At 36.5% G+C, this 22,210-nt stretch overlaps 4 protein-coding genes across 13 annotated transcripts in view; 3 read left to right on the top strand and 1 right to left on the bottom strand.

Annotated features, from left to right (window-relative positions):
• Positions 1–22,210, top strand: part of LOC108280067 (NACHT, LRR and PYD domains-containing protein 12) — a 353,895-nt gene that overhangs the window by 131,490 nt on the left and 200,195 nt on the right. The gene's annotated exons all lie outside the window — the stretch shown is intronic.
• LOC128635404 (uncharacterized) overlaps positions 1–22,210 on the bottom strand; it is a 166,789-nt gene that overhangs the window by 27,811 nt on the left and 116,768 nt on the right. The window lies entirely within an intron of this gene.
• The window catches only part of LOC124627493 (actin nucleation-promoting factor WASL), a 57,463-nt gene continuing 43,945 nt past the window's right edge, over positions 8,693–22,210 (top strand). Inside the window, exon 1 of one of the 2 annotated variants that reach the window (XM_053688280.1) lies at positions 8,693–8,955. The gene's annotated coding sequence lies outside the window, so the exon portion shown is untranslated. The remainder of the gene's footprint in view (positions 8,956–22,210) is intronic. The other variant, XM_053688278.1, reaches the window with a different exon arrangement.
• LOC128635403 (NLR family CARD domain-containing protein 3-like) lies at positions 16,294–18,374 on the top strand. The gene has a single exon (XM_053688272.1). The coding sequence runs from the start codon at positions 16,345–16,347 to the stop codon at positions 18,067–18,069; it is 1,725 nt and encodes a 574-aa protein (XP_053544247.1). The 5' UTR covers positions 16,294–16,344; the 3' UTR covers positions 18,070–18,374.

The following is a 22,210-nucleotide window of genomic DNA, read 5'->3' as shown; positions in this document are numbered from 1 at the left end:
TGAAGTGTAGGTACGTTTTACACGGTAGCGAGACGAGGTGGAAATATTATGATCAATACGTATTATGAACGAGATAAGATAATGGTCTGAGACAACTTCAGACTGCGGAAAAATGATAATATTTTCTATACTTAGTCCGTATGTTAGTAAATTCATTCATATTCACTCTCCACAAACAAAACCATTTCTACTTCATCACTGAACATCAAACTGGTAATATATAATATCAACTTTTTATATATTAACATTAACTGGATATGAAATATACTACTCTACAAATATATTTTTCTGTGCAGTATATTTTTGTCAACTCATCCTTTATTTAAATCTTTTAACGGTGTACTGGCCCTTTAATTCAGCTTGAGCAGTGCTTAGCGGTGCAGAGTTTACCAACTGCAGTTTTGTCATCATTCCACACAAGAGACATCTTTAATCACAGCATAAAATCGATGTGTTTTCCCGCCCTCCGCCGCTAGTGGGGAAAAATAGCCTTTTACATCGAATTGGAATAATTATAATTAAAATAATAATATTAATACATATTATATATAATTATAACAATTATTAATAATTAAGAATTGGAATAATCTCATGAAATAATAGGATCTTCAGTAATAAATTGAAACTTAATGCAGTGACCTTTTCAGATATAAATAACAGAGGCCTTTTTGCACTCACATTTAATTTAACACTGGTGATGTCATGAGTAAGAGAAAGGAACAGAATTAATGCAGATTTTTACTGGAAAGAAAAGACAAATAAGTTGAGAAGTAGTTCAGAAAGTACTTATTACTTTTTTTAAGGCATTCTTGTCACTATTCGTCACATAAAGCTGAACAGCATTGTATGAATTACAGCATTTAAAGTGTTGTGTTCATGTGCCGTTTTAAGGATACAGCACAGTGATTCACAGAAACACCCCAACTTCATTTTATTTTTACTTTTCGGCTAACCAGAGAAAACAGACACGTGACAAATTGTAAGGAACAAAGTACATTTATTTTAATTGAACAATTGTAAAGGTGCTGTGCTCTTTCCGTGTGTGTGTGTATGTGTGTGTGTGTGTGTCTGGTTGTCAGCTGTGGTCGGGGTTATTCTGATGGCAATTCTTCTCGTGGCTTCTAACCGAAAACAACGAAATGAACACATTCAGTAGTGTTATGATTTGATATGTTTAAAATGTTGCATAGCAATCTCTTTACAGGTGAGGGAGACAAAATACTGTGTTAAAACTGAAAGGCATTCACCCAAGTCTCTTTTGAACCTAATATTTTCATTTGTACCTGTTTATGTCATCATTATTGGTGTGAACTTTTACTTAAACGTTAAAGTGGGTGAATTTGGATAGTTGTTACTCATTGTGCATATGTGTAAATGAAAACATCATACTGCTCAATCTCTACACATGAGCTCATAATGTAACTCATAAAGAACTTCGTTTGCATGGTGACTTTGTCACACACACATCTCAGGCACAGCTTAGAGATCATGTTCTCACAGCAGGAAAAAATACCCTCTATTCTTGTTTTACTGTGACGTCAAGTAATGTAAGTTATCTCATGACATATATTGATTATTTTTATTAGGATCTTTGATATTATTGTGATATTGTCTGCAGCTTAAAGCGAAACTTTGTTAATTATGTGAGACTTTTGGCACTCGAATGCGCGCACATTTACACTTTTCATCCGGATCAACTGGTTAGGTAGGTGATGATTGTTCCAAATCAGTTCACTTGACCCTTTCTCCCTCTCCAACCAAATTTATAGCCTATATATGTAAAATGTTCTGCTAGCTACGTGTTTTTAAGTTAAAACAATGGTGTCACCCCTTATGCAGTGTGTGTAGTGTAAAAGCAAACACTAAAATATAGCTATTGCTCGATCTTTTTAGAGACAAAGCCACGTAATCTTAAAAAATAAAAATGACTTGAGTTTAAGCTCATAATCTAGTGTCGTTTCCAGGATCGTCACATGGGCATCTCAGTCACAGATCAGAGATCATGAACTCAGCGTGTGAAAATGCCCTCTATTCATGTTTTACTGTGACATCAAGTATGTAAATTGAATTATATTGTTATTTTATGTACTTTGATACTGTTCTGATATTATTGCCCGCAGCATCACTTTGGAGAGTTGTTACATAAAGCGTAAAGCTAAAGAAACTTTTTGTTAATTACGCTCGATATTTGGAACTCCATTATGCGTTTGATCATCCGGATCAAAGTGTGTGACCCAAAGCTATAATGCTGACAAACAGGTACAAATTATAATCTGTTGTATATCTACCTATCTGTCTATCTCTCTGTCTGTCCTTATATCTATCTGTCTGTCTATCCATCTATCTGTCTGTCTATCCATCTATCTGTCTGTCTAACTCTGTTCGACCATCCATCAGTGTGAGAATAATAAATGTTTGATTGTTTATAACTGTTAGAATTATGCACTCGCCTGCTTTGCTGTTTTTGCATGATATGGGGCATGTTTTAGGGTCACAGCAATCATTTCCTCCACACTCTGGGATTTTGGTGTGGGTATGACTTACTGCAGGAACCTTGAGTCAATACAGAGATCACAGTTATTTAAATTAGAACTCAGACTAAAGTTCTATTCAAAAAGCATCAACATTACTCTTGTTTTCATAATAGACCATGGTATGAATATTTATGTACTGAGAACTAACAACTTTTACATTTACAATGTACATTCTTATTTATAACCTGAAAGGAAATTCTCTTATATCATGTACTCTCTTATATTATGAACTGCTATCAAATACCTATGACGAATGTATTCATTTAATTACCTTGTATTCATTTAATTACCTCTTTGAATAAAATTGTAATCCTGGAAATACACATGTATTTTCGTTTCAACATGACACAGGACTCATTCTGTATCATGACTATGTGCTGTGTGTTTTGGTTAAATCTGTCTGACACTTGGACCAGTAGAAACTGTCCACGCACTGCTTCTTATCAAAAGTATAATACTCCTGTTTTGAGTGAATAAATCGGACGTCACTGTGAGCATGCATGTGTCAGTGTGTGTTCACTTAGGCTTCCCAGATATCTGAAACGCTCTGAGGAAAACCACACTTTCTAGCTCATAGCAGCACAGAAGTAAAAGTTAATAGAAGTAAATAATTGTAGAATTGTAGAATAGGCTAAAGAAAGCATGACAGAGATCTGGAGACATGAAGCCGAGATTCCTGAGATGAGTGGAAATCTAACACAACCTTTCTGCATTCCACAGACACATTATTAGTCATCAGTGAGAAGTTTTGAAACGTACATATTATGGTATCATTGATTAGGAAATCATTGAAATTTATGTTTCCCCTTTCTCCTTTTGTAACTGTAATGTTCCCATAAGGAGTTATTTCCAATTTTTTCAGCATCCTCCTAATTCCATCTCCCAAGCTGCCTCCACTCTGAAGACACAGATAACGAATCTACAAACAACAATCAGCAATTAATCACAAGAGTAAATTGTTTTAAATGATTTCAGGTTAACAATGACTAGTAATGTTGCTTGTGTTGTGGCACATACCATCTTCTTTCGAAAGTCAGCATCTTTCAGCTTATTACACAGCTCTTTTAATTCCTCCACAGTCTTACAAGGCACCTCTAGCACCTCTATAAGATCAGAGACAGATGTGCTTGGCTGGCTCATTGACTGCTGCACTGTTCTGACCGCTGCTGTGATGTTGTCCTGGATTTGTTCTAGTTTCAGCATGATTCTCCTCTCCAAACTATCAAATAACTTGTAGATTTCTGTCCAGAATTTGTTTTGAAACATCAATGACATTTCTAATTACAGCAATGAAATCCAGAGATTTTTTACTAAGTTGAACAGTTACTGACTTTAAAAATGATTTTTATTTGAAGGAAATATGCACTATTCTATAATGTAGTACACATTTTCACTTAGGGGTGTACTCACTTTTGTTGCCTGCGGTTTAGACAGTAATGGCTGTGTGTTGAGTTATTTTGAGGGGACAGCAAATTTACACTGTTACACAAGCTGTACACTCACTACTTTACATTGTAGCAAAGTGTCATTTCTTCAGTGTTGTCACATTAAAAGATATAATCAAATATTTACAGAAATGTGACGGGTATACTCACTTTTGTGAGATACTGTAGGTTGTTCCACATCTAACTCAGAAAAAAAAAAAAAACGTTTAGTAGAAAAATCAGAATAAAATAAACATATGAAAGTAAATCATAGTGACCTTACCTTCATCAGGCTCCTCAGCTGAAAAATCAAAAAACAAAACATTACCCAGGGACTTTTTGTTGTTGTTTATTGGTGACATTTCTAAATGTGCAGGCCTTCCTAAATTTGGTCATTTTTGTACAACATAGAAAGGAGCTTCTCTGTACTCTTTAGATTATCATCTAACATTTTCAAATAATCAAATATTCAACAGTTAACACTTAACACTCTATACACTCAGTTGCTGTTGATCTTGAGCGTTTATTTGATTTCTTTGCTCTCAAACTGGACATCTCATCTTCAGGGCCAAAAGCAATAGAGCCAGAAAGAAGTTTTTGATATCAATTAGAAACAGATGCAAAATGGTTCTGTTCTGAATCATTTATTCCCACTGTTTAACCTCATATTTCACAATGAATGCAATGACAGTGACAAAATAATGATGTCGCCTTGTGATGATTCACTTTCCTCTTGAACTGGAAATCAAAAGGAGCATTTAAAGAAAATATGTATAGACAACATGCATTTTGGCTTTCCTTGATTATTCCAACTTCATTTGTTTTATATGTGTACTTACAATGTTGTGTCTGTTGTGCACTTCTGGGCTCGCTGGGCTGGAATTCTTCTTCAACCTCATTTTGCTCAATTAAATGGAGCACAACATAGCACAGATGAACCTGTAAGTAAAATTAATCTAAATCTGTAATTTCAGCTTGCGATACACAAAGGAAATGCACACAATTACCTATTAAAAGACGACCATTGGCTACTTTCTCTAACCTCATGCTTAAATTAAATCTTCTGACATTTTTTTCTTTTTGTACTCTAAACATTTAGGTTGTTTTTGCCCTTGTTTTCTACCTGCATGGTCTAGTTTTCAAAAGTGAATGTCACTGAAGAGCAAGTCACTAGTCATTTTGTCACACCCTAGAAAGAATGAAGTATGGACACCACAATTCTGATCCCATAGTTTTCCTCAACAATGAATGCCCTCCTCTGAAGTGACTTTCTGTCTAGGCAAAGCATTTGAGAATGCCTAATGTTAGTCATGTGTGTTCCATACAGACGTGAATCACACGGTACCCAACTGCATTACACGAACTAGTTAATCTGGGCAAACTGAAAATGCTGACCCCCTGAAAGTCAATGTATAATGCACACACTGTGTTAGAGTATTGTTTAGCAATAGTTTAGCAGGAGGGTGAGGATTAGGCAAGCTGTCTGAGAACAAGCTGGTGAAATTCTTCCAGACACAGAGGGCAGAGACACAGTGTCCACTAGACTCCTCAGCATATAAAATATTACTGTTTGTCTGGATTAAATCAGCCTACAATAGAAGCTTGTAAAATATCATGTTGATATACTGTAAGAATAATGTATCAGTAGCATATAACATTATGCTATTGTATATATAATATGTAAAATGCATTTCATGGCAAACCAGTCTACCAGGAAATGCACCCCCTGCTATGAAAGTGTCGCATCCATGAAGCTTATTCCACTTATCACTTATGCTGCCTATAATTATATTCTCAAAAGTATTTGATGCTGAGACCAACAGAGACAAAATTCTCTCACTAGGAAAGTATAATGTGAATGAAACCTTTAGGCCTAGTGGTTAAACATATTCACACCAACTCTTCTTTTGGGAAATGCATGCACAAACAAACTAATTTTGAACGTATACAGAATTTATTGTAATTAAATACTGAACACCTTCACAAGAAACGACACTTTTTTTTTTACATTTTGAGAAAATTTTTTGAGAAAATCACGTAAATAAAATAAATATTTCAGTAATAAAAAGGAATATTCTATCAATAATATCAAAATATATCTCATAAAATAAATAATGAGTAAATAATAAATTAAACACTGTCAAAACTAGAGCCCACACCTCTGCCAAGGCCCTGTCTCACATTGTTTGAAATGCAACAAAAAATATTCCAGGATGTGCCCCTTTTTGTGGATCCTGCTGACAGACAAACAAACAAACCTACAAAGAGAAGTGAGTGAAAATATAACCTAATTGATGGAGGTAATAAATAAAATGTTACAAGAAGGGACACCATTACATGCATATAGGGGACAAGTACTCCTAACCCCCTGGAGGTCTCTGTACACATTCATGGTGGTACCACCTCTGACAGCCATCACAGCAGACCTGAGGAAACAGGGACGTGTAGTGGTACATAAGTTTTGCATTATAGGGTATCCCTAAATATAGGTGATCTCTAAATTAGTTGACTACTAATATAGGTGATCTCTAAATTGACTATTATTATATATATATTAATACTATTCCTTTGATTTTTTTTGGAAGTTCTCAGCAACATAAATGTTGTGTTCTGATTAAACCTGGAATTTTCTGTAGCACATGGTGTACAGTGGAAAGTAAATAATCTTACTGTACATGTCGACCCAAAATGAGCACAACATTAACCATTCCTTTATTAGTTGATGCTGATGATGCAGAAAATTGTTGTGATTACCACGGCAACCCTAAAAATATCCTTTTCATTTAATTTTTTATTTTTTTTTTTTTTACATTTTGCAATGTGGAGAAATGACCCAATGTGCTTCATCCTTTTTACAATTTGCATTGCACAGTAGTAATTCATTAGCTTATACTGTAGCTGCATATTTATGAGATAACACGCGTAGAACCAACAACATGACGTGATTGACAATGCTGAGCAAAAAGGAAAAACACAAGATTCTCTGAGGAAGGAAGTGACTATGTCCAGCCTCAACTTGTCCACTACCATTTGTGAAGTGTCAAGATTTATCGCCTCCCCCTGTAAAATTCTCTCTGCAAATTGTAGAGAACTTTGATTAGCAGAATGGCATGAGGAATGCATGGTCTATGATTTTTTTTTTTTCTAATTGATTACAAACAAGTCAAGCATCAAATTTAAAATATTAGATATAGTAAACGTATAGTATTAGTACATTTAATAAAACCTCCATCAGGATGAATAAAAGCAGATCTTCACTCTAATTGTTACTGACTTTTGTTTGAAAACAATGTTTAGGTAACGACATTTCACAATCACTTTTAAGGTCTGGACACCACAGGATGATCTTACTGACATCTATGAAGGAGAAACTTTGCACCTTTTTTATCTCATGAATACTGTAAAGAATGTGAATACTACATATGTGAAAGCTGTTGCACATCATCATTTAACAACTCAAAGGACACAAGTACAACTACATTTTAAAGTCAAATTGAACCTGTAGACTCCAGGCACACCTTAATCTTTCCATCAGTTTCCCCTAGTGGATCCAAGAAAACTGTTGTTTTCTTATGTGGGTACATAACCTTTTTATTGTTGACATGGAAACACAAAATACATTACACAGAAGGATAATAGTGAAATTCTACAATGTGGGGTATTGTGTAGACCTTCTTAATAATAAATGAGAGCATGTATGCATGGCCAAATTTAATTAGTAAATATCTAATTATGTGGAATGTATACATCACTATAGATACACAGCTTGAAGTAGCAAGAATATCACAGCAACCCAGTAACTACATTTCCCAGGAGGTACCACAAACTACAAACATGGCTGAAGAGGACTACACTTCCCGTACACTCTCACCTTCTCCGGAGTTCTAAACACACACACCTGCACCCAATCTCACACACAATCACAATACAGCTTATAAAGAGACCTTGTGAACGTTTGAACTTTGCGAAGTAAACGTACAGCTGTCTAGTCTCTGTCGTTGTCCAAGCCTTGTTATCGTGTTTTACCATTCTGAGTTTTGACCTTTATTTACCCCTTTGACTTCGATTCTCTGCCCTGCCTAGTTTTGCCTGAACACCTGACCTCTGCCTGTTTATTGACTATGGATTTCTGCCTTACCCTTGGACTATGTTGATATTAAATCTGCCAAACCTGCACTTGCTTCGGTCACAGCCTCCATTCCGTGACACTCTTGCTGTCACCATCAACATCCAATGATGGTGCTCATAAACAATTTCCACAATAACTCTGTGTGCCACTGGAACAAAAAATACAAAAATCTGTTACTTGAAAAATACTTATTGAAACATTTACAAAATGTGAAGTCATTAAGACAATTGTCACTAAGATGACACTATGTATTAGACAGAGGCAGTTTCACTGTAATACTATCAACTGTATTGATGTAGTGTTACTGAGTTTTCTTGCATGTGCAGGATTTTTTGACTTCTTCAACCTGCACTGGCCCTGCCAGTTCACAAATTTAACCTATGAACTTAATTAAGCTGTCTGACTTGTATTTTTAGAGAAATAACATAGCAGAACTCATGAAACTGGATTCAGAGGAAGCAGGTTTATTTAGCAGTCAGCAAGACAGCAAACAAACCGAGCTGGGCCCAGGGAGACACACCACACGACTGCGATACTGAGGTTTAAAGTTCATCCTCAACTCATAGAAAACACTGCTGCATATCAAATCAAGGGATGACCTAATTTTTAATGCCAAAACCTGGATACGAGGAAATCATGATACTAACATGTTACTTGTCGGGGACATTAAACATCATTGCGCAAAACAGGAAAAGTTCACCTAAAGATCTGGCTCAAAGAGTCGACTCATTCCTGAACGACTCATCACCTGTAATGAATCCTCCTTCCTAAAGCGAAAGTGTTTCTCACACAACAAGGACTGTGGAGTGGTTGGAAAAAGGTAGAAACGGTGATATTAATCTCACACAACAAGGACTGTTGACTAAAGGTGAGTGATTTCTTTATTATAAATGACTTTATATAAGAAGAATGAGGATATATTGTAAATAAAACTGGAGTAAAATCAGCTGTAGGAAATCTGCAGTGCGAGAGGTTCAGGACTTTCAACTTTGGGGAATATAACTTTATCAGTGTGGAACAAAAATCATGTGTTTTTAAATATATTCCATCACATTTCTCTCAGTTGGAACCAGAAGCGGAAGTTATGGGTTGTGTGTGAAATGTTGAACTACATAGTAGGAGAAAAGACAATAAACAAACACTAAAAACTCATAATTATCATAATTATCATTCTCAACTTTATTTACACACAAACAGCAAAGTTTAAGTTTGATTTAACAGTTTGACAGTTAATTTATCTTCTTTGTCTTCTTTTTTTTCTTTTAAACATCGAAAAATTAGTTAAACATTTGAATAGTTAAACATAAAAAAACCCGTATTTTGTGTATGTTCGGTGATCTGTAATTTTTTTGTATTGGGGCGTCTTCACCACACCTCCAGAAATTACCATTTTACAACACCAATTCCAAAAAAAGTTGGGACGTGGTGTAAAATGTCAATAAAAACACAATGCAATGATCTGCAAATCTCATAAACCCACATGTTATTCACAACAGAACCTAGAAAACATATCAAATATTTAAACTGAGTAAATGTACCATTTTAAGAACAAATAAGGTAATTTTTAATTTGATGGCCGCAACACATCTCAAAAAAAGTTGTAACGGGGGCAACAAAGGCTGGGAAAGTAAGTGTTAGTAAAAAGAAACAGCTGGAGGTTAATTGGGAACAGGGCAGTAATATGATTGGGTATAAAAAGAGTATCTTAGAGAGGCAGAGTCTTTCAGGAGTAAAGATGGGCAGAGGTTCACCAATCTGTGAAAATCTGTGTCTTCAATTTGTGGAACAATTTCAGAATAATGTCCCTCAATGTAAAATTGTGAAGACTATGAATATCTCATCATCTCCAGTACATAATATCATCAAAAGATTCAGAGAATCTGGAGAAATCTCTGTGCGCAAGGGACAAGGGTGAAAATCAATATTGCATGCTTGTAATCTTCGGGCCCTCAGGAGGCACTGCATTAAAAACAGGCATGATCCTGTAATGGAAATCATTTCATGGGCTCAGAATCACCTCCAGAACTCATTGTCTGTGAACACAGTTCACCATGCCATCCACAAATGCTGGTTAAAACTCAATCATGCAAAGAAGAAGCCATATGTGAACATGATCCATAAACACAGCCGTCTTCTCTGGGCCAAAGCTCATTTAAAATGGACTGAGGCAAAGTGGAAAACTGTTCTGTGATCAAAGACAAAACTAAACTTGCAATTCTTTTTGGAAACCATGGACACACCATGCTCTAAACTGAAGAGGACTAAAGAGGAGACAGACCATAATTTCTTTATCAGCTCTCAGTTCAAAAACCTGTGTCTCTTACAATTTTGTGAAAATGTTACATTTACTCAGTTTAAACATTTGATATGTTTTCTATGTTCTATTGTGAATAATATGTGAGTTCAAGAGATCTGCAAATCATTGCATTGTCTTTTTATTTACATTTTACCCAGCATCCCAACTTTTTTGGAATTGGGTTGTACGTCACGGTACCGAAATGACTGGAATTTAGGGAATCAAAAATCAAAAATCTTGCTCATTTATTGTGCCAATTTAAAAAATAAGGTCTGAGAATGATTTATTACTAGTATAATATTTATAAAAATGCCAGAAACAGTTTGGTGTTTTTTTTTTTGTTTTGTTTTTTTTTTACTGTGGACTCAAACAAAACCTTATTTTTTCTTTATAAAGTTATACCTGGATGTTTTAGACTTCCAAATGAAATTTTGTCTTCATCTAACATTCCCTTAGCAACTTATAGCCATTTATTACAATATCATTCTATGAATTTTTCAATGAAAAAGGGTATTTTATTTACTAAATATGTAGATGTGTCCATAAAAGAACATGAACAAATGCAAACTGTATAACAAGTAGTGAAAACTGTCTTGTGCAACAAAAATACAAACAGTGCAAATGATATTCACAAATACAAATTGAGAAATATACTAGGTGCAAATGAACAACTGGTGCATATAATTTTCACAAACTATATGAGAAGTATTTGCATAATATAACAACCAGAACTGGATTCAGTAGGGACAGTCCTGAGGTTTTATGTGCCACCTTGTGACCCCCTGCCGCTATGCCACTAAGCAGCAACAGCTGTTCCTGTTTGGCTCAGAGGAACCAACTGCATAGGTTGGTTAGAATGTGATACATAGAATGTGATAGCATAACCACGATGAACGTTCAGCTGAGAGAAGTGTACTATCCCTGAAAAGCTGCATATTTACACTTTATGGTACCTTTTAACGCATACAGATTGGATCGGCAGTTCAAAAGTTATTCAACATTTTTGAACAACAGTTATTTTTATCCGTGGGCCGTGGTTTCAGTCTTTGAGGGTTAAAGCTTGGTTAAACAGGACGTGTTTAACAGTACACAAATAAATTGTTGATGGTTTAAACTAATAAACAGTTGTCACAGCATTTGAAAACTTTTGTGTGACCTCCATCATGTCTTAGCTGGCCAAGCTAATGGCAACGAATTCACCTCAGCCAGTTAACACTGCCCACATTACATTACTAATTCAGTTAACTTTCCTCTTATGTGTTTTGCCGTTAGTCTGGTTGATTTAATCCTGTGGCTGTTTGATTTTTGTGTTTATGATGACATCAAAGGTCACATTACAGTGCTAACATGGTGTAAGTAGTATGTCCGGGATTGTAGTCATAATACACACACATACTGATTAGTATGTACTGTTTCAACAGCTGTGCAGTCTGACACTGTCACAGTACATGATTTCAGATGCAGCTGTGGTGTGTTTATAGGCTGTAAAGAGGTGTTGTATGGAATGAAATCAGAGTCAGCAGAACCTGAATTTGTAATGCTTGGGGAAAAACGTGCAAATTCAAGCTGTCAGAAATTCAAGAAGTTTAGAAAAAAAAAATTATAATGATAAACACTGCGCGATTCAGAGAAAACACCTCTCAGAAATAGTAAAGGAGCCAGGCTCTAAATGGTGCACTTATATAGCACTTTTATCCAAAGCGCTTTACACTGTGTCTCATTCACCCATTCCCACACACACTCACACACCAATGGTAGCAGAGCTGCCATGCAAGGCGCTAACTTGCCATCGGGAGCAACTTGGGGTGCAGTGTCTTGCTGAAGTACACTTCGGCATGTGGAGTCATGCAGGCCGGGAATCGAACCGCCAACCCTACGATTAGTGGAAAACCCGCCCTACCACCTGAGCCACAGCCGCCCCTCTATTGTGTAAAATCCCATTTTATAAACCCATGGATGTGATTTATAGTATAGTATATCTGCACATTATATCATATTTGACATTTAAAACATAGTATTTGTATAAACACTATTATATTAACCCTGTCCAGGGTGTACCCTGGGATAGGCTCCAGATTTCCCCGTGACCCTGAAAAGGATAAGCGGTATAGAAGATGGATGGATGGATGGATGGACTATTACATTACATGTTATATAATCTGATTCCAAAGGATGTGTTTTATATAATGCTGAGTTCATGGTAGAAGTTCTGAGGTTACTGGTTTGTGTGTGTGTGTGTGTGTGTGTGTGTGTGTGTGTGTGTGTGAGAGAGAGAGAGAGAGAGAGAGAGAGAGAGAGAGAGAGAGAGAGAGAGAGAGAGAGATGTACAGAGACAGATAATTCTTTCTATGCTGTGTATTTTCCACTCTCATTTTATATACAGAAAGAGAAAGAATAAATCCTGTATGTCAGAGAGTTTCCGTACGAGGCAAACCTACATTGACTGGATGCCCAGGCACAATAAATGCATGGGGCCCTTCTGAGAGATTTGATTGTTATTACGTCTTCAAGTTACCCAGGGATATTGTTGTTACATTTTACTTCTGTTGAGGAATCGCCGCAGATGTGTGTTTTGAAGACTTTATTGAAAACAATCGTAAGAACATAGGAAAACCAATAATGAAAGGGGCTACCCTACAATCACTGATCACGGTCTCAACACTGTGTCCCGTCCCCTGTGATATATAAATATTTTAACAAAATATTTCATAGTATCCTACAGATCTAATTATACAATGTACATTTAAAATTAGTCAAAACACATCATAAAGATTTGTAAAGTGTTCTGCAAAAGTGTCAATCTGTAACTAATGTTGACTAATATTAGATAAGATATTAACTAATGTTTTACCCGGGGGTGTTAGCTGGACTGTTAATCATCCATGGTTTAGCCCAGATTCTTCTCCATCAAAAAACTTTTAAAATTGAAGATAAAATAAAACACTCCGTACACTGAAGATACAGAATTAAAACACTGCTGTCTTTTGTCTTCTGATGTTCTGTTATGTAGTGAAAAACCGCTCCAATCTGAGAAGGTTAGGACCCTGGTATTAACGAACATATTAACTAACATAAAGTATTGATACGCGGCAGCAAGAGACACAGTACCAGTACTTACCAAGCGGTGCCGGTGTTGTACACATCATTCATGCTACCTATTGCGTTTCAGCCCACATTAAGAACTGCTAACCCTAGCTAAGTACTACCAGTAATTCATCTTATAATAAGGTGAAATGAAACTGAACTTGATGCATTGTTTGTCTTTAATTATCCTTAATTCATTCGTCATTATCTCCATCCCTTACCACTGTCCTGTTTCCTCTTTTCCTCGAGTGTGAAGGGGTGGTGCAGAAGCATAAATGAGTCTTCAAATGTTATTGGGATTTCAACCTTTAAGTTGATTGCTGAAATGTTGCTGCACATTATTTTAAGATGAAAATTTCTGATTATTTAAATGATCAGCCTTCGGGGACCCTCTCAGTATGGGGTCCCCCATATAGTTGCCTGCCCTGGTTTCTGGTCTTCTACTTCCTGTTCTTCATTGATAACACGATGCAGGAGGGTCTTGGAGTGTAGGAGGTGCAGTTAAGCCAAGTCACACACATCCACTACATTAGCAGGAGTTTTACATTAGGAGGGGATTTATCAACAATTTCAGAACCATAACATTTAATCAAGATAACGTTCAACTTTTATTGTTTTACAAAAATTATCTAAAAGAAGATGCATCAAAACTAAAAATCAATAAAAGAGAAGCACATGAACCACAGTCCTCAGGGTTTATGTCTCATATTTACTTAAAAGAAAGAGCAACAAATTAGGCATGCTCACAAACTGAGCAGTTTAAACTTTTGTGAGATTTATTTACAATAAATAAAAGTTTACAATAAAATTAATTCAATTTGGGGTTGCAAAAAGTAAAACCATACTACTGGTCCATTGTGCTTAATATGCACTTCAGTTATTACAGTACCTTAAATGGGAAACTCAACCAATTTTTGGCTTACTCTTGTGGATTATCTCTATCTCAAGAGAAGTTTATTTTTGGTTTATAATTCAGTTCCTTAGTTCCACTGTGTGTTCAGTGATAAACATTTATGTATATATACCACTGTAATATAACCAGACAGTGCAGATATATGAATGGGGAGCTTCTGATTTTAATGAACCTGTCAATAACATTTTTACACTCACCAGTATTAAAAATGATACAAAAAGAGAAAATTGTTGTGAAGTTTAACTCTACATTTGTTTTTGTGTTAGGAGTGTGATCCATTCCAGCAGAAGAGATCAGACTCTGCAGGACTTTTTGTACAAACTTTACTAATATTCAAAGATGGAGATCCCCAATAAACATTTAAAAAACAGGTAACCGACCATGTCATTGTATCCCAGTCATTAAATATTCATATCTAAATGATTTATTGAGTATATATGAAAGGAAAACTTTGGTTAAATTTTACTGTTAATGAAAAGCTAACAGTCACCACTTAGCACGAAAATGTTAGATTCTGTTAATTGTAACATTAAGTAAAATTAATTAACATAAAGTAAAATTAAGTCCTCGTTAAATTAACAAGTTAGTTAAAGACTGAAAAGAGTGTAAATAAATCACTAAAGGACTGTCTATAATGTTGTGCAGTAAAATCCAGGGAAAGAGATCAGAATCACCAGAACCCAGCTGTATCTCCATGAAGAGTGATAAGTCTATGCATCTTCCTCTGATGTTTAAAGATGGAGACTCCTCACTTCTACACAGGTAACATCTCCTCACTGTTACTGTCACTGCTAAAGTCACAGTTAAAGGGAAATTCCAATAAAAAAAATAAAATAACACAAATGTAAATAATCATGTAACATTGCTAGCTAACATTGTGGTAGCTACTTGTGTTGTTATTAACTTCAGTTATTTGGCTCAGTGTAATTGTGAAAGATCTACAGTTGCTCTCTGCCTCCTGTTGCTCTTCTCACTGGTGCAGTTCTTCTTCTCTATATTCTTGCTTGAACATGTTGGATACCACTGTGTAACATTAACTCAAAAACTCCTCATTCATTGAGTAATTTCTGTCACTTGAGTAAACCATTCACTCTGTCTAGGGCTGATAACCATCCATATAAACCTTATAAACATTATAAACAGGATTGTCCTGCATTGAAAAGTAAAATGCTGCATCCTTCATTGAGTTAATACATGACGTGATTCTTCCCACATTCTTATACACATCGCTTAATATATGCACTAAGTCTAAGTGCAAGTAAGTCTACACAGTGGTGAGAATAACATAATAGTGAATAAAATCAAACCAGTTTCACATAAAATAGCAGAGAATCTCAAAATCAGTGATATAGGACAGAGAATAACAGGCAGGTCAACAGTATAATAACAATAACAGACACACACTGTGCACATCAACATCATCATTGTCCTGGCTATGGAGTCTGTGGTTCTGAAAAACGACTTCCAAAATAAGTTTTATAGAATATTGTGCCTGTATTTATCTCTGTTTAGAAAACATTACCTGTTCATTCAAATTGATTTGTTACATCATTAACAGCCTACAGGAAATAACCTAGAATACCCAGAATTAAAACAGTGTTAATGCAATCAAAAAGAATTATTGTAGCAAAATTAAGGTAAAGGTTTAGACTATAGTGTGTAAGTGATGGAAGTTATCTTCTTTAACAACTAAATTTTTTTTTCAGTGTTCTACAGAGAGCAGGAGACAGAATAGAAAAGAACATCATCACAGATACAGGGTAAGATCAGAACCAGCAACATGACTGTGACACTGACACACTGGTATTATAAACCTCTCTGCTGTTATTAACTGCAGTGGGATTAGATTATAGATAATAGTTGAGCCCCATGTCTCACCACATCTTCCTACTTCACCATCTCACAGACACGACCCAGAATCTGCTGCTGTGAATGAATTCCAGAAAAAGTTCAAATTAAACCTGATGAAGAAGTTTGAGTGTTTGAATGGAGTGATAATAAACCTGGGAAACCAAACACTCCTGAATGAGATCTACACAGAGCTCTACATCACAGAGGGAGATAGTGGAGAAGTCAATAAAGAACATGAGGTGAGACAGATCGAGGCAGCATCCAGGAGAACAACAACAGAGGAAACACCAATCAAATGCAACGACATCTTTAAACCCTTATCTGAACAAGACGAACCCATCAGAACTGTGCTGACAAAGGGAGTCGCAGGCATCGGAAAAACAGTCTCTGTGCAGACGTTCATTCTGGACTGGGCTGAAGGGAAAGCAAATCAGGACATCCACCTCATATTTCCACTTCCTTTCAGAGAGCTGAATCTGATGAAGGACCAGAGTCTGATGGAGCTCCTTCATGTCTGTTTTAATGAAACAAAAGAAACAGAAATGTCCAGTTTGGAAAAGGTTCTGTTCATTTTTGACGGATTGGACGAGTGTCGTTTTCCTCTAGATTTCCAGAACACAGTGAGAGTGTGTGATGTAACTGAATCAGCATCAGTGCATGTGCTGCTGATAAACCTGATCAAAGGGAATCTGCTTCCCTCTGCTCTCATCTGGATCACCTCTCGACCAGCAGCAGCTGATCAAATCCCCTCTGAGTGTGTCCATCGAGTCACAGAGGTACGAGGGTTCAATGACCCACAGAAGGAGGAGTACTTCAGGAAGAGAATCAGTGATCACAGCCTGGCCAATAACATCATCACACACCTGAAGTCATTAAGAAGCCTCTACATCATGTGCCACATCCCAGTCTTCTGCTGGATTTCAGCCACTGTTCTAGAGAGAATGTTGGGTGAAGCAGAGAGTGGAGAGATCCCCAAGACTCTGACTCAAATGTACACACACTTCCTCATAATTCAGACAAACATCATAGGAGAAAAGTACTCAAAGAAGCAGGAGAGTGATGAAGAAATGCTTCTTAAACTGGGAAAACTGGCTTTTCAGCAGCTGAAGAAAAGGAACCTGATCTTCTATGAGGAAGACCTGAGAGAGTGTGGCATTGATGTGAGAGAAGCAGCAGTGTACTCAGGTGTGTGTACGCAAATCTTCAGAGAGGAGTTTGGGCTTCACCAGAGTAAAGTTTACTGCTTTGTTCATCTGAGCATTCAGGAGCACCTCGCAGCTCTGTATGTACACCTGACATGCATGATGGAAAAGAGAGATGTTCTTGATCATAATCAGGTCTCTAAATGGTGGATGGAAAAAATTACAATCTCAGATGTACACAAGAGTGCTGTAGATCAGACTTTACGCAGTCAGACTGGACATCTGGATCTTTTCCTTCGATTTCTTTTGGGTCTCTCACTGAAGTCCAATCAGAAACTCTTACAGGACTTAGTAACACAGACAGGAAGTAGCTCCCAGAGCATAGAGGAAACAGTTCAGTACATTAAGATGAAGATCAGTGAAGATCTTCCTACAGAGAAATCCATCAATCTGTTCCACTGTCTGAATGAACTGGGTGATAATTCTCTAGTGGAGGAAATCCAACACTACCTGAAATCTGGAAAACAAAGTGTATTCTCTTCTTCACAGTTGTCTGCTCTGGTGTTTGTGTTACTGACATCAGCACAGGAGCTGGAAGAATTTGACCTGAATAAATATACCAGTACAGATACGATACCAGAAACTGTTCTTCTGAAGATGATGCCTGTGATTGCAGCCTCCAGAAAAGCAATGTAAGTAAAGCTGAATATAACTGTTCTACTGTTACAGTGTTAGAACGAGAGAAACTGAAAACAGTTTGACAAACATCTACTTTGGGAAATAGATAAATTAGAGATTAAAAAATGCATAAACAAATGATTAAAGAACAGGTGAAGAACAGGTATTAATTAAAAAGGTTCTTAATATTATGATTTATTATTACCACAGTAATGCTGGTTTTATGTTGGATATTTGGAAATCTTGTGTTTTTATTTACATAAACCTTAGCAATATCACACTCACATCTAGAATCTTTAATTTTATCTTTGTAGTTTGAAGATTTCTTTTCTTCACGGTTTTATACAAAATTTTTGTTATACATGAAGTGGAATTACACAGAGACATGGTGTATAAAACTATCTTTATTGCTGTAATACAAAATTACAGAGAAACACACATAAGTACCGGTAACAAGGCACAGGTGAAAAGCATCATGCGTTAACTGCCAGTTTCCTTGCCCACTCTCTGTCCACATCTGATGCTCAACCACGCCCCCACTGCGACTACATAACCTGAAGAATATTTTTTATTTAAATGAAATAAGAAGTCGTCCTGCAGGATAGATTAAGTACTTGTGAACTTTATTTTATTTCTGCAGGAGGTGAGCAGCAGTCCTTTAGGAATTGTAAAATCCTGCAGGAGTTTTCCCTTGTGCAGCGAGTGTGCTGGAAATTCCTGCATGTTTCTATTGTACTGCTCCATCCTAAACCCTATAGGAAAATCCTGCACAGTTTGTCAATGTGTCCTGCAGGATTTCATCATTCCAGGATTCCAGCAAACATCCTGCAGAGAAATGAAAATCCTGCAGGAGTCCTGTAGAGTTTTTTAAGGGAGCCACTGAACAGTGATAATGTTTTGGTCAGTGATAATTATATCTTGTGATTGGTCAAGAGAGATCAGAAAGTCCAACATGAAAGACACATCATCTTCATAGCAAGTAAACCAAGATAAACATCTGGTAGAAACACATCATCTTTAAATTAATTATTAAACTAGATTTAAAATCTGTTGATGAAGAGTGTGTCATTGTGTCTCTCTACAGGTTGTGTAAGTGTGGTGTCTCAGATGAAGGCTGTGCTGCTCTGACTTCAACTCTGAGATCAAACCCCTCACACTTGACAGAACTGCATCTGTCCTATAATAAACTAGGAGACTCAGGAGTGAAGAGTCTGCAGTACTGGAGAATCCTCACTGTAAACTGGAGATACTGAGGTAAGATAATTTCTCTGAGAGTCACATGACCTGCTCCTCAGTAAGACACATTCTCTAATAGTGAGACTGAAGCAGAAGTTTTAGGTTAATCATCAATGTCCTGAGGAGGAAGATTGTTTATTTTCACTGCACACTGATGATTTGTCACAGAGTCTTTGGGTCAGATGTACGTATGTGAGAAGCTGATTGGGCAGTGGTTCATTCTGACTATTTCTTCTGTTAAAATCATCAGTTGAATAAAATTATTTTAAATATCACCACAACCAAATAATAATCTGACAGTTATAATGGTTCTCCTAATAGATTTAAAAGAATACTTAGCTGAAACAATTCATGTGATTTATCGGTTTCTTTTGAAACAATATTTTGTCCTAATTTCAGTGGTTAGATGTTCCCACAGCAGTACAAACACCTCTCATTTTATCGTCATCATCATAGCAAGTAAACCAAGATAAAAATCTGTTGAAGACGAGTGTGCCGTTGTGTCTCTCTACAGGTTGTGTGATTGTGGTGTCTCAGATGAAGGCTGTGCTGACACAGACGGACAGTCTGATCTTCTCAAGAAAGATCTGTTCATGTGAACGCTGATTAAAAAAGAGATTTTGTTGAGATGTGTGAAGGGAAAAGTTACTAAAAACATTTCTAAAGATCTAGTGTGTGTTACTCAGTCCACAATGAGAGAAACTGTCTATAACCAGAGGAAAGTCAATGCTGTTGTTCTTCTGCTTAAGATGAGAGAGTGAAGAGTGTGTCATTGTGTCTCTCTACAGGTTGACTGGTTGTGGTGTCTCAGATGAAGGCTGTGCTGCTCTGACTTCAGCTCTGAGATCAAACCCCTCACACCTGAGAGAACTGGATCTGTCTGATAATAAAATAGGAGACTCAGGAGTGAAGCTGCTCTATGCACTTAAGGATGATAAACATTACAAACTACAGACACTGAGGTGAGTCATGACCTTTGTATATAAATTGTGAAAAAATAAAAGACTAGTAAATTATCATTAGTTTGTAATAATAATAATTTAACCTCATTTGTACATTTCTCTTTAGTTCCAATAAAAATTAAAAATCAGATTACCAGGTTAGGAAATAAAACCAGTTTTAGAAATGTCACTATATTCTATTTAATCAGATTTTTTCTAACAATTGTCTTTAATGCTGTTTTGTGTTCAGTAAAGTGTGTTGATTTAAAATTCATGTGAAGGTAGAAGACAGGGAGTCAGACAGAGTCTACAAAATATCACGAATGAGTGCATGAGAGTGATTGTAAATGAACTCCTGGTCTCCTTGTGACAGCCTGCTATCTCTGACTTCATACTGCTGCTTTTGTCTGAACAAGATGATCTCTGCTTTTCCCTGTTTCTGATAAGCAGCACACTTTCTTCTCAACTCTCATTAAAGCTCATTAAAATGATAATCTTTTATGCCACAGATATTTGATTTAAGCAGCCACTTTCCTCACTCTGACACTTCTTCCAGCACCCTACCTCCACACCGTGTCTTCTGTCTTTCCTGTAACATTCACCTCGGCTTCTTCTTAAAGTCTGCACTTAAATATAAATGTAGAACGAGAGCTAAATGACACAGTAGTGTTCATTATTTAAAAAACTCCAAAGCCTGTGATTGGATAAGAGCAGTGATGTGATGGGTAAATGTCTGCTCATTTTCCTGTTAGAACTTGTGGAAGTTCTCATTTGTTCTCGCTAAATGTTATAACACAGATGTTAGTAAGAATGAAGAAATGTAGAATGATTAATTATAAACAGGAGATGATGATGTTTCTCTTGGAGCAGAGATGATTACGTGTTGATCATGAAGTACCACAGTCCAGTTTGTGGTTATTAATTCACGTGTTTTTCTTTTATATCCAGGGTGTGATGAACATGTGTGTGTGTGTGTGTGATGAAGACTCCAGTGTTCCTGCATTTCACTGTTGGGGAATAGAGAACACATTTATGAACACATCACTCATTTAATTATAACACATTAAACAGACTCAGATGTGAGAAGTGTGTGTTCATCATGCACAGTGAATCAGACTGCACACGATTCTACACTGAGTGTATAATGACCCCTGACCCCTGGATAAAATTCCCCAGATCTCAGTCTCATAAAACACCTGAGGGATTATTAGGAACAGCAGGTGAAAAAGCACATGACCTTGAGCTGAACCCAGTCAGTGGAAGAGATATAAAAAAAATATGGACAGGAAGACAATGGTGGAATTTTAACCTGACAGGATTGGCATCTGAGGAGTTTAATGAGTATTTAACAGGAACTTTGTAGCAAAACAATTTTGAACATAAACAACCCAATATATTGTTACACTGGGTGTTTTTGTAGAGAAAAGTAAGAATATGAATCACTACAACATGCTGAGTCAACATCATAACTCAACCTTGCTGAGATTAAACAGCCCAGACTGAGTCAGTCCACATTGTTCCCAGCGCTGGATTTCAGAATCGACCCAAACTGGGTCCTGTTTAACTCAGAAATTTTAGTGTGGACCTTTTTGAGGAGATTCAACTGGGAATGAGTGTGCTCGTATATACAAACACTGTCTTTCGGTTGTGTATCTTTTTACATGCTTCCTTCTCTCATCTATTTTAGGTAGGTCAGTAGTGGAATCTTTTTTCATGTGTATTGTAGAACTGAGCAGATTCATTGTGCACATTGAGGTGGTAAGAATTAAACTAAATACAGTCTTAAGCTGGTTTTACGCTGGATGATGTTTGGCCGATATCACTGTCACAGACACAAACATACATCACAACGGATACTATTTGGTCATGAGTTGAGATCAGTAGTCTTAGAAAGTATAATGTGATGCTCACTGGCGACCCTTTATTCACGATTCATGAATGTCTGTTTTATCCGTGTATAGTTTAGGTTGGTAACAAGTAGA

Source organism: Ictalurus punctatus, chromosome 19, assembly GCF_001660625.3.
Source record: "Ictalurus punctatus breed USDA103 chromosome 19, Coco_2.0, whole genome shotgun sequence".
Taxonomy (NCBI): Eukaryota; Metazoa; Chordata; class Actinopteri; order Siluriformes; family Ictaluridae; genus Ictalurus; species Ictalurus punctatus.
The sequence above is the reverse complement of the archived record's forward strand: the minus strand, read 5'-3'. Positions and strand labels throughout refer to the sequence as shown.